Source organism: Micrasema longulum, unplaced genomic scaffold (genome assembly GCF_059751315.1).
Source record: "Micrasema longulum isolate JH-2025_06_02 unplaced genomic scaffold, ASM5975131v1 h1tg000958l, whole genome shotgun sequence".
NCBI lineage: Eukaryota > Metazoa > Arthropoda > Insecta > Trichoptera > Brachycentridae > Micrasema > Micrasema longulum.
Window position 1 is genome coordinate 25,542 of NW_028278149.1, and position 13,702 is coordinate 39,243.

At 35.1% G+C, this 13,702-nt stretch overlaps 1 protein-coding gene across 7 annotated transcripts in view; it reads left to right on the forward strand.

The window, feature by feature from the left end:
* The window catches only part of LOC148277889 (talin-2-like), a 114,613-nt gene that overhangs the window by 23,780 nt on the left and 77,131 nt on the right, over nucleotides 1-13,702 (forward strand). For all 7 annotated transcript variants that reach the window (XM_088232239.1, XM_088232240.1, XM_088232236.1 and 4 more), the window contains 8 exons: nucleotides 185-380; nucleotides 1,633-1,790; nucleotides 2,624-2,724; nucleotides 4,954-5,089; nucleotides 8,471-8,560; nucleotides 10,047-10,184; nucleotides 11,955-12,073; nucleotides 12,378-12,522. In XM_088232239.1, coding sequence (XP_088088365.1) covers nucleotides 185-380; nucleotides 1,633-1,790; nucleotides 2,624-2,724; nucleotides 4,954-5,089; nucleotides 8,471-8,560; nucleotides 10,047-10,184; nucleotides 11,955-12,073; nucleotides 12,378-12,522 — 1,083 coding nt within the window. The remainder of the gene's footprint in view (nucleotides 1-184; nucleotides 381-1,632; nucleotides 1,791-2,623; nucleotides 2,725-4,953; nucleotides 5,090-8,470; nucleotides 8,561-10,046; nucleotides 10,185-11,954; nucleotides 12,074-12,377; nucleotides 12,523-13,702) is intronic.

A 13,702-nucleotide genomic window follows, 5' to 3' on the forward strand; every position in this document is an offset into this window, starting at 1 on the left:
GGTTCGGACCTGCCAACCTCACGGCCGTTGGTGTTGCCCGCCGTTGTTGAGGACAAAAAATTGATACTGGCATAGTAATAACTCAATTTCAACATATTTGGAGTCACCTTAGTTTACCTCTTGCGTACAGATATTCGCAGGACTTGACCGCATAACATTGATCGATGACTTCTCTTCTCCCCAGGTGGTAGCGCCGACGCTCAGCAGCCTGCCGTGCCGCGAGCAGCTGGTCGGCGCCTGCCGGCAGGTGGCCGCGGCCGTCGAGCGCCTCAGCGCCGAATGCGAAGCCGCGGCCGGCGCGCGCTCGACCGCCGAGCTGGGCGCCGCGGCGCGCGACGTCGCCAAGGCGCTGGACGATCTGCTGCGCCACGTCAACGCAGGTAGGATGATTTATTTATAAACTACAGGGTGCGGCATCCCAACCCCCGTAGTTTTGTAGGTGGATAAATACAAAGCTTTTAGGGTACCGTTATTTTTTTTTCCTACAAATACATGCATATTTAAAAAAAAAAAATAAGTATCCCAAACTCTATGGTCCAAGAGCCCTGTTTTGAGTTGGGATACAACATAATGGAAAGTGGAAGCATGTACATTATTCAATAATAGCAAAATTGAATATTATTGTGAAAAGTCGGAATAATCGACGTGCGTGCATGAGAAGATGTATGAATGTGAAGGAAGCAAAGGAAGCGTGCCAGGACAGAGTGGTGTGGCGTTCTATCCTCTCTGCCTACCCCTCTGGGGAAATGGCGTGATGGTTAGTTAGTTAGTTAGTTAGAATATTATTACATAATAATAATCAACAATATTTTGAGTTTGCCCAAACTTTTGTAGACAAGGACTGGATTCAACTCCCTGGGAAGCTGCTTATATTACCATACTACAACAGAGATGAAGAACATTTAAGAAAATTTAATATATAAGTCTAGGCATCTACAGGGCTTATGACCTGTCAATGGCTAGTGGCATAAATAAAGGTTTCAGCTCTTTAACTTCACAAACATCAACAGATGAAAGAATTGAAGGAATATAGATGTTCAAATATAGGCAGAATGGTGAATGTTACACAGTGTGTAAAGTGGCCACTTAAACCAGCCATTGACAGGTCATAAGCCCTGCAGATGCCTAGACTTATATATTACCTTTTCTTTAATGTTCTTCATCTCTGTTGTAGTATGTTAAAATAATAATAATGGTTTATTAAAAAAAATTACAATTTCTTCATCTACTACATACTTGGGTAACAGATTTCTCTGGATTATGTCTATAGTTCTTTAAATGTAACATGATTAGAATGACAGTTGTCAGAAAAAGTGATGACATAACTTTGTAGTAACGTCAAAGGAGTTATTTATATTGACACACGAAAAATCATTCGTATCTGACGTGTTAATTATTTTTTTTATTACAATTCTTGTAACATAAATCAACATTAATATATAAAACCATCTTTAAAACTAAACTGAACCTAATTATTAACGACGTTCTTACAAGGTTGCATCATTTTGCAAAAACGTTCTACATCACGAGGCTGACAATTTTACAGAGTGCCATCCTCGGGGATGGCATTCCATAAAATCAAAAATATAGCTAGAGCGGCTCACATTATTTACGAGCTCTGTTTATCCGCAGACCACCGCCGCGCTCGGGAGACCATCCACGAGACTTCCGTGGAGACCATCATGATGTCCACGGACAGGCTCTGCTCCTCGCAGGGTGACCCCTCGGAGATGGTGCGCCAGGCGAGACTTCTCGGCCAGGCCACGGCTGAGCTGATTCACAACATCAAGGTATGCCGTGGTATTTATTTATTTATTTAAATACGAACAAAGAAGTAATAATGATCTCCTGTACAAAACAATCAAAACTCTGCCTGTTCGAGGACTACTGTGGCTTTGCATCATTTTGGAACAATTTCATAGCAATACATTCAAGTTTCCTCTCAAACATAACCATAATACACGCTTCACGTCTAACGATGGCTTGGTAGTACCAAAAGTATGTAATAAATATGGAAATAGAACGCTCAAATATTTGGAACCTAGAATTTTTAATTTATTACCAAAAGAACTTAAATTTAACTCACATTGTAACAAGAGCAAAATAAGAGAGTGGCTACTCGATCAAGAGTTTATATATGAATAGTAGCTTAGGTGTAAATATTTTAATTTTTCATATATTTTCTTGTATTTAAAAAATAAATTTAAATATTATTATTTGTATAAACATGTTTATTCTGATCTTTTCGGCTGTTAATTTTTATCTGTTATTCATTGTTTTTATAAATGTAAATAATATTATTAAGTCAGTATAAATATAATCTTCACCAACAAGCTACAAAAAGTGGCTTTAATTTTAGTAAAAATATAACATGTGAAATTTTTTTTTGAGTTGTAAAAATGTATAATTATACTATTAAAATAAAAAATTGTATGGCGCAAGTGCCTTTATATGATTTTTTATTTTTATTATAAATTGCAATTATCCATGAATTTAAATGCCATTTATTACGTGCTTGTAACATCTCTATTTGGGTCGTTGATATAAATATATTTGTTTGTCTTACTGCACACTGCCAACAAATATTTTGGCATGATCTTAATTTCCCGTTTGTTCACTGCAGATGGAAGCCGAGAAGCAGCCCGGTTCGGAGACCCAACGCCGGCTCCTGGCTGCGGCCAAGCTCTTGGCCGACGCTACCGCGAGAATGGTCGAGGCCGCGAGGTAAAACAATGACATATATTACAAAAGAGATGGTAATCCAACATACCCGGTCACCGTTTCATAGGCATCCATCTACGCTCTGTATTTGATGGAAAACATTGTTTTACAGGCTGACGAAGTTCAACTTGTGTACATAGATAAAGAACATTTAAGAGAAGGTAATATAGAAGTCTAGGCATCTACAGGGCTTATGACCTGTCGATGGCTGGTTTACGTGGCCACTTTACACACTGTGTAACAATCACCATTCTGGCCCATATTTGAACATCTATATTCCTTCAATTCTTTCATCTGTTGATGTTTGTGAAGTTAAAGAGCTGAAACCTTTATTTATGCGGTCGATAAATCCACCTGGTAGACAAAAACTGGATTCAACTCCCTGGGGAGCTGTTTATATTAACATAGTACAACAGACATGAAGAACATTTAAGAGAAGGTAATATAGAAGTCTAGGCATCTACAGGGCTTATGACCTGTCGATGGCTGGTTTACGTGGCCACTTTACACACTGTGTAACAATCACCATTCTGGCCCATATTTGAACATCTATATTCCTTCAATTCTTTCATCTGTTGATGTTTGTGAAGTTAAAGAGCTGAAACCTTTATTTATGCGGTCGATAAATCCACCTGGTAGACAAGAACTGGATTCAACTCCCTGGGGAGCCGTTTATATTAACATATTACAACAGACATGAAGAACATTTAAGAGAAGGTAATATGGAAGTCTAGGCATCTACACGGCTTATGACCTGTCGATGGCTGGTTTACGTGGCCACTTTACACACTGTGTAACAATCACCATTCTGGCCCATATTTGAACATCTATATTCCTTCAATTCTTTCATCTGTTGTTGTTTGTGAAGTTAAAAAGCTGAAACCTTTATTTATGCGGGTGAGATTCATCTAATTGAATTATTTCACCTATATACTAGGCAACGCCTGAAAATCTTATTTTTTCTATTTCTATACTTCTTCCTAGACCAGGTGGAATTATCAACAATATTTTGAGTTTGTCTAAATTTTTGTAGACAAGGACTGGATTCAACACCCTGGGGAGCTGTTTATATTAACATATTACAACAGAGATGAGGAACATTTAAGAGAGGGTAATATAGAAGTCTAGGCATCTACAGACAGGTCATAAGCCCAGTAGTTGCTTAGACTTCTATATTACCTTCTCTTAAATGTTTGTCATCTCTGTTGTAATATGTTAATATAAACAGCTCCCCAGGGAGTTGAATCCACTCCTTATCTACAAAAATTTTGACAAACTCAAAATATTGTTGTATACATAGAATTAAGAATAGTCTAGGAGCGTAGAATCATATTTGAATACATCGAACTGTGTCCAAAATTTTTTTTAAAAAAATCCCTGACTTTGCCGCGCATGCGTGAAGTCGCCGCGTAATGTTGCCAGATCGCGAAAAATATAATCATAACTTGTAGAATTGTACATAATTGTGTATACTTGTAATGCCGTATTTAACAGGCTTCATAAACTTGCCAATAGTTATTCCCACGTATCTGATATATTTAGTGTAGGGTATTGTTCCTATGGAACAAACCTTTTGAACTTTTTCAAAGATGGTGAATGGTAATTATATTTATTTATTCATGCATTTCATAATATATACAGGTTTTTATTCACTTTGCCCAGCTGTATGAAACAGTAATTATGATTTTCTTTTTTATTACTGTAGAATGTTTTATTATTTAAACTTTCTACTGAATATGCTGTACAATTTTTAGGTTAATTTTTTTTTATATAAATCTTGGGTATAAGGAAATTTATGCTTTTAAAAAGAAAAAAATATTAAGCCAAATATTTTAGTATTATAAATTTTTGTAAAAGGCAGATTTGCCGTTTATGTTAATAAAATAACACAAATGTAAGATATGTAAATGTATGTATCAAATGTATCTTTAAAAAAATTTGTTAATTTCTAAAATTCTGTTGTACACGCGGAAACATTGATTGACACAACAAAGTAGATAAGTAAAGGATCATTCATCAAAGAGAATGTACGAATGCCCTTACAAGGCGAAACAATCGTCACGAAATTTTGGTTTTATATATTTTTAAAAATAAAATCCAATAATAAAGTGTTAAGTAGACTCAAATCAGTGTTTGATTTCTTGTATTATAAATTCAAATATGGAGTTCTACAAAATAAAACCAAATCAATCGATTAAAAAATTATGTTTGTTATTTATTTGTTGTTTGCAGACAATGCGCCAGCTCTCCGAACGACAAGAGCAAACAAGAAGCGCTGTGCCGAGCTGCAGAAGAACTGAAGTATGTGACCACTGACTACGCTTCCTCCACCCCGGAAGTCAGGAGGCAACTCTTCAAGAGGCTGGAGGTGCGTACTCGTATTACAAAAATAATCTGGAATAGAACTCTCAAATATTTAGTACCTAGAATTTTTAATTTATTACCAAAAGAACTTAAATTTAACTCACATTGTAACAAGAGCAAAATAAGAGAGTGGCTACTCGATCAAGAGTTTATATATGAATAGTAGCTTAGGTGTAAATATTTTATTTTTTCATATATTTTCTTGTATTTAAAAAATAAATTTATATATTATTATTTGTATAAACATGTTTATTCTGATCTTTCCGGCTGTTAATTTTTATATGTTATTCATTGTTTTTATAAATGTAAATAATATTATTAAGTCCGTATAAATATAATCTTCACCAACAAGCTACAAAAAGTGGCTTGGTGGGATTTTAGTTTTAGTAAAAATATAACAAGTGAAATTTTTTTAAATTGTAAAAATGTATAATTATGCTATTAAATCAAATAAAAAATAACCAAAATTAAGTCCTGCCGAATTGTTGGCATGCAACTCGTCAGCAGGTTCTTATGTCTGCCTCTGAGGTACAGATGTATTGCTTAGATTTTTCATACCTAACCTACATTAGTCATAATTTTATTTGAAAAATATTACATATTATATACAGTGAAACCTCTATCTATCGTTCTTAAAGGGACTTATTGAAATAAACTATGAATGCGGGAATAAGAGGTCAATACACCAGGAGATAAGATCGGGTGAAGATGCCGCCCTGGCAATCTGCATTACCATTCAATCTGCAGGTTCAAATTATAAAATAGATACAAGTTTCGGGTGTAAATAAATGTATTTAAATAAAATTAGAAAGCAGAACAAAAACAACAAAAAAAATGAAGTTTATTGCATTGGAAATAATCTTTCATCGACGTTTGTTTTTTTACTGTTTTATTCCCGTAAGTCAACATTCTATTTTGGGCTTTGCAAATAATATTTTTTTCGGCATCAGTTATTGAATGTGAGTAGTAGGATGTTCTTAATCTTTGAAGATGGTGCATGCTTCCGAAAATGAAGGTACAGGCGGCGGCTCCTCTTCAATTTCGACCCCTTCAGCTGTCTCCTTCAACCTTGCACCACACAAGCTTTCGATAGTTTCTATCCCGCAAAATTGTTGAAGTTCGTCTGTATCAAGTCTTCGCCAATCATCTTCAGAAACCTTAACTTGTTCTGATTGTCATTATATCTCTCTTTCTCTTTCGAACGTTCTGCGCACTAGAACATACACAAAATATGTCAAATACGCGTCGTAATTCAAACGATGAATGCGGTAAAATGGTGGATAGAGAAACGATCGATGCGATCAATTTGTGTATGTTTTATATGAAATTATTTTGGAGTCGGAAGAAATAAACGACACATCCGGGAAAACGATTATTCGAGGAACGATAGATAGAGGTTTCACTGCACCACATTTTATTACATTATCTAAGATTAAGAAGTATCATTAATTGAGAAAAAAATTAAAATTGAGAAGATGTACGATTTAGACATCTTTGACGACTCAGCTCTCTGCTACAAACGGAAGCTGAGTCTTCAGGATTTTAATGTTTAGTATTACTAATGTTATTATTGTTATTATTGGAGCACATAGGGGAATTTGCTTATGTGTGCCCTACTTCAAAGTTTAAAGTTACTGTAATATTAGTATCATTTAGCCTCTTTGAAAATAAACAGAAACAATTAATACTAAACTAGGTACTACCAGAATACACACTACATAAACACCACATCTTATACACATCACTCCATACACCTCACTCCACGCACTACATTTCATACTCACAACAATAAAAACACAATCACTAGTAAATTCACACCAAGCACAAATTCTTCTTACATCTTGTTGTACTGTTGTGATAGTTGTTTCATATATTGTGTTGTGTACGTAATTGGTGCTGTGTTAGATTTATTTTTTATTTGTAATATTGTCTAGATTTATATTAACATAGCACTGTGTGCACAACATTAAATTTAAACAAATAAACAAACAAATTAATACAGAATACTTTTTTCCGTTAGCCATAATTTGAGCATACGTCTCACTCCTGTATATAACTCAGTATTTTTAATATTGTTTGGTAACATGTTAAATATTTTACACGCACATCGTGCACGCGGAAATATTGATTGACCTAACAGAGTAGATAAGTAAAGGGTCATTTAATAATAGTAATTGAATCAATGAACTTTGAACTTAAAATATAAAACAAATTTCACTTTACATAAAACGCATATTTTTATATCATGTTAAATAATATTTAATGTTTTAAAGATAATGTCGGTCAAATGTCTACGATAGATTAACAAATTACAACAGGGATGGAGAATACCTTAAATAAGGGAATATGGAAGTCAAGGCATTTACAGGGCTTATGACCTGTCATTGGCTGGTTTAAGTGGCCACTTTACACACTGTGTAACATTCACCATTTTGCCTATTTTTGAACATCCATATTTCTTCAATTCTTCCATCTGTTGATTTTAGTGAAGTTAAAGAGCTGAAACCTTTATTGTTGTGAAGAGATTCATCTGACTGAATTATTTCACATACTAGGCAACGCCTGAAAACAATTTTTCTTCTTCTTCTTGGACCAGTTGGTTTCATTACAATATTTGAGTTTGTCCAAATGTTCATAGACAAAAGACTGGATTTCACCCCCTCGGGGGTCGTTAAGATTAACAAATTACAACAGGGATGGAGAATACCTTAAATAAGGGAATATGGAAGTCAAGGCATTTACAGGGCTTATGGCCTGTCATTGGCTGGTTTAAGTGGCCACTTTACACCCCCTTCTTAATGACCCCCTAGAGGGTGAAATCCAGTCTACGATAGAGTTGTTTAATCCGACATCCAATTTTCATTAGTTCTCTCATTAGATGAGCAAAGTACGGTAAAATAATTTACCACCCTGGCAACACTAACGAAATGTTCATTTTGTTGACACAACACGGCATAGTCGAATTCAAATCAGAAGTTGCGTACTGAGCGACGTCTACAATGAAACGAATGGGTCAAAACGTAAACCTACTAATTTATGAGTAGTTTAGTCGCCTTCTGTTTGATGTGCGTATGCAGTTTCTAGACTATTCTTAATTCTATGCCTCCGAGAAGTAATAGCGTATCGTATAATCGATTCTAAGAGAGATAAATAAATCATTCGTAAAGTATTTACAGGGACATGGTATCTGTAATGTTTGAATAATTAATGATACACTAAGTTACCCCATGTTGGGTCATTATCAAGTACTCTTTATTATTGTTGTAAAAACACTTTGACTTTACACTTATGCACAGATCATATTTATCCAGACAAGTACCTACTCAGTGTTGCTATAATACATAACAGTATCATAAAATTCTTACAAGTTCGTTATTCTCCTCAGAATGCGGCGAAGCAGGCGGCGTCCACCGGCACGCAGTTCATCTCCTCCGCTCAGAGCGTCGGCGCGCACAACACCAATCGCCATTCTCAGGTAACTTAATACGCTACGCAACGTTACAAGAACTGGATCTACGCTTCTCGAAAGGATGCCCAATCAAAAGCACCAAGACTTTTTATATTTTATAATTTTTTCTTCGCATTTTACAAATAGTTACAAATACAAAAAAAAACATTAGCACAAAAAAAATAATCCCACAAAGGCGTGGCCTGTGTCTGGGTGTACATTTTATTTTCAATTTAAATAAACGCTACTGAAAGAATACGATAAATATCAAAAAATTCAAAGTATGTGCTAATATTAGAACACAATTTTTTGTCAATAAAAGTACAGTAAAACCCCTGTTTTAAGGGAGCAGCAAAAAATGTGTGAAACTGAGGAAAACGCTTAAGTGAGGAAATGAAAATCTGCAGAAAAGTTGTAAAAACTGTCATAATGAGGAATTCCACTGTTTTCTAATTATTTTTTTTTCTATTAGCGTACTATTTAACTAAGCAATTTTTTTTTTTTTTGCGTCTTTTACAAAGATATGATTTTTTAAAGTTACATTTATCAAATACCTTGCCAAATGACTGTAATCAGTGTGTCACTTTTCGGTAGTGACGTCATGAAACGGTTGGCGTTCTTACTTTCACCGACCTGACAAGAATCTATGGAATATTGCTTTGATTACTTCATTTAGTTGATCGTAATTTGCTCATTTCTATGCTATGGTTGTTTTTACGAACGTTTCGATTTCGAAAAACCTAGAAAGTTGACATAATCTCTGGTTGAAAAAAGAGTATAATGAAAATTATATTCTTTTTTTTCTATGGTCAAAACGTTCCTTACAAGGTGCGGGGGCTTTAAAACGGAAACCGGAAATACTACACGTAGATATAAGTAGTGACGTCATTATTTACGATTTTAAAATGAATACTATTTTTAATATTTTTTATTTATTTTTGCGTGCGTTTTTGAGATATTTCATCCTACTCCAAAATTTTTAAATATTCACGTGTACACGAAAACATTTTTAAAATCAAATTCCGGGTTGGGCTGGAATTCCTCATTGGGGATTATTCATATTTACCTGTCATTTCATTTTTCAATCAAGACCACAGTGTTTTTTTTTTTTAATTAAAAATAAACATGCCTAAATAATTTTATGTAACCTTAAGAACAAGAAAATAAGAATTTGAATTTGCATAAAAAGCATACAATGATTTTTTTCCTAAATATTGGTAAATTTTATTTATATGGTATCACTTTTTTTTAGTATGGCACCACAGAGTTTCAACTGTCATTTAAATCGCGGCAAAACTGTTTCACACTTTTACGATAACTGTTTAAACTATCTTCGTTCCATATTATGTTTACAACTCCAATTACATTTCTATAGCCAAATTTTTAAACTTTCTCATCGTAATTTATTGATGTAAAGACTAGATTCTTCATGCGTCAATCGCATGTCACAATTAAGTTAAATGTCGAATTTCGACACTTAAACAAAATGGTCAATTACGCCTTTTTTCTCTAGGAAACTCTAGTCCAAGAGTGCAGATCAATGGCCGAGCATATTCCTCGGTTGATCGAGGGCGTGAAGGGGACTATGGCCAATCCGGATGACTCCAATTCGCAACTGAATCTGATCAACTACTCGGAGGCCTTCTTGCAGGTAATTTATTTATTTATTTATATATACGTCTAGTAGTTTAGTCGATTTCAGTTTGATGCTCGCATGCAGTTTCTGGACTATTTTAATTCTATGAACTCCGATAAAAATACATGAAATGTTTTTTTTTAAATTAATTGTATTTTCGAAATCAATATGGATATTGTGAAGAAATGTATTCATACACAACTTTAACCCTTACGCTGCTACGCAGTTTTTCAAGAATCTAATCAGAAATCTTATTATTAATACATTTTAAAAATATTTTATCGAATACATTGTTTTCCAAACACACTACTGTTTTAAAAATTAATAGCAATTCCAAGAAAAATCTTCCATCTCACAAATATCTAATTCAAGCCCAGTGGAGGAGCAAGATAGACAACTCGTGCCGCCCGCAACACATTCTCGTACAGCGGTTGTAAACCCTTTCTTAATCGAAAATAAAAACAAACAAAAATGATCTCGCACAGCAATCTAAAGGCGCATTGTTTTAATAGTTATTATTGAAACGACAGTATTGTGATGTTTTTTTTGTTGGTTGCGGGGCAAAGTGCCCTTATTACCAAACCTACCACTTCCATCAATGCATGTTTAACAAAATTTGAATAAAATATATCTTGGATGATTCATATGGACAAGTGACGTCGTTCAAAGTAGTTCGTTTTTATTAAAATATTTTATATTATTTTTTATTAATTTTCAAGAAACTTTGCTGTACAATTTAATGTTCTTATTTTTACCGCGCGTAAGAAAACATTTTTTGTATTAAATTTTCCGTAGGGCTGAAATAGGTACGAAACTGAATAATAACCCGTCGAATAAGTCATTTTCATGTTTTGAAAATGTTTTATACCACTGACGGTTAAGTGCAACAAGCAGTTCCCGAATTCATTTACCCTTTTGGGGATTATGACGTCAGCATCAGTCTAGTTAGAACTTTATGATAGGGATTAACAACAACGATATATCGTTGTTTAGCAGTCTAAGGGTTTTTTTTTTAAATATCCCTTTACGAGAATGTGACATGTTTGCCCTTGATAATTGTGATGTCAAGATTCATGACGATATTCTATTTAAATTTAAGCAGTCGCAAAGTTCAAAATTTAATTTACTTGATTAGAACGGCAGTTGTCAGCAAAAGTGACGATATTACTTTGTAGTAACGTCTAAGGAGTGATTTATATTGACACACGAAAATTCATTCATATCTGGCATGTTAATTAATTTTTTTAATACAATGCTTGACATAAATCAACATAAATACATAAAATCATCTTTAAAACTAAAAAACCTAAAATAAACCTAATTATTAAAGTCGTTCTTACAAGGTTACGTCATTTTGCAAAAATGTTAGAGATGGGACAAATTGATCAATGTAAATCGATCGAATAAAAAAATAATTCATTTGATGTTGTTCATGAAAAAAAGTATTCATGTCTTATTTTTTGTAAATAATTGTCTTAAACACACTATAATACGCTTAATTTTGGGTTTTTATATCAATTTTCTGAAACAGAGTTTCATGTTTGCATGAAAAACTGATAAAATCGATTTGATCGGTACATGATCAGTGATCAGTAATTTCCCGTCACTAGTGACATTAGTTTGGCAGCTGATACTTCAAGGACTATAAGGGCATGACCAATGCGATGGGATGGACTATTTTCGCAGGAATTAAAAATTAGGAGTTGATTGTTATGAGGAGCGCTCGTCAAGTGAGTTTCCGCTGCGTGTTGACATTATTAATTCATGAAAATTTGTTTGTCTTAGCCGGGAACACACGTGATCCAAGCGGCTCGCGCGGTTCTGCCCACGGTACAGGACCAAGCCTCCGCACACCAGCTGACCAGCACCTCCCAACACCTGGCCACCAGCTGCTCCGAACTGAGGTAAAGCAGACTCCTAACAATTGCGCATCGTCGTTTTGACGGTGAAGAGAACCGAGTCATGAAACTACATTTTTGTGTTTTTATTATTATATTCATAAGCACCATTTTTGTGAAAATCATCTCAAGGGTGCTGTACAGTAAATAAATATCCCGGCATGTCTTGCAGCTACAGAGCGCATGAACAGTTTGGATCCTAGTTCAATTACTTAAAATTTGTTTTAGTTAAGTTAAAATACACTAACTGACATCTGTGTTTATTATCTTTGTGGTGCGAGTGCAACTAGTGAACTCTCCGTGTCTCCAGGTCGGCTGTCAGCAGAGCTCGCTCCTCCTGTACCGGGCTAGAGCTGGACGCTGCCGCGCAGATCATCCGGTCCCTGCAGCGCGAGCTGGAGGAGGTACACCGGGCGGCCTTGGACCAACGTCTCCGACCGCTGCCCGGAGACTCTGTGAGTATCCCTCGTCGGCCATAACTCTTGTACACTGGAACCCCGTTTCATACGGTTTTTAAATAACACGGTCTAAAAATTGAATAAAGAAAACTTTTATTAATGTTATTGAATATTTGTATTTAACCACTTAACGACTTTTTAAGTCTACCGGTTTCGAGACGTACCCGTCCTCTTCGTCAGGACACTCACTACACCGAAATGCGAATACTTAAATATACTTACCCTTTACACGTACACACACATACACCTTTACCACCACTGAAAAAATGCATAAATTACACTCAGAGTTAAAATGAATGCAAACACCACCATGTCCAAACATGCACTAAAATTCATCATCATCATTCCCTTACCGTAGGGCACTGCATTGCTACGCCAATCGCAGCGTTTCTTGATCATTTTTTGCTACACGAAGGTAAGATGATCAGTCTTACGCTTCAGGTACCACTCCAGGGACTATGAAATATTCTGGTGTGAAAACACCCTTTTAAATAAATATTTCATATTAACCGTGTCGGGAATCGAACCCGAGACCTCTCGCATGGAAGGCAAACGCGCTGACCACTACACCACGAGACCGACGAAATTATGTTGATAATATTCAGCGATATGTTTCCAGGGGTGGAGATTAGGAAGAGGAGGAGCTAAGGGGTTGAACGTTACACGATTGGTTAGCTTTTAAATCTAAAAGTGGGCTATATTGAAAACGCTTTTGACTTTATCAGGAGAATGTTGTTTTTTAATTCTATTTAATTCATAATAGTGTATGTAGATGTAAATATTGTGTTGGAAATATATATTAGACTATGTTAATCATAGAACTAAATAAAATAAATAATTTTAAAAAAAAAATTAAAAAATAAAGTAATATAAGTAATGTGTGTTATGTGGCCACTTAAACCAGCCATTGACAGGTCATAAGCCCCGTAGATGCCTAGACTTCTATATTACCTTCTCTTAAATGTTCTTCATCTCTGTTGTAATATGTTAATATACATTACACGCGGCACATATACATAGCACAAACCACTCAAGATGCACATTCAGCAACTATCCCAAGTAATCGACCCCATGAAGAAATTTTCTGTACAAATGCAACGTCCAGTTGAAAATGTCTACATGTCTATGTTTTTACTTATATCCTCGGTGAACCCGTTCCTTGTAATACCATCGCCCG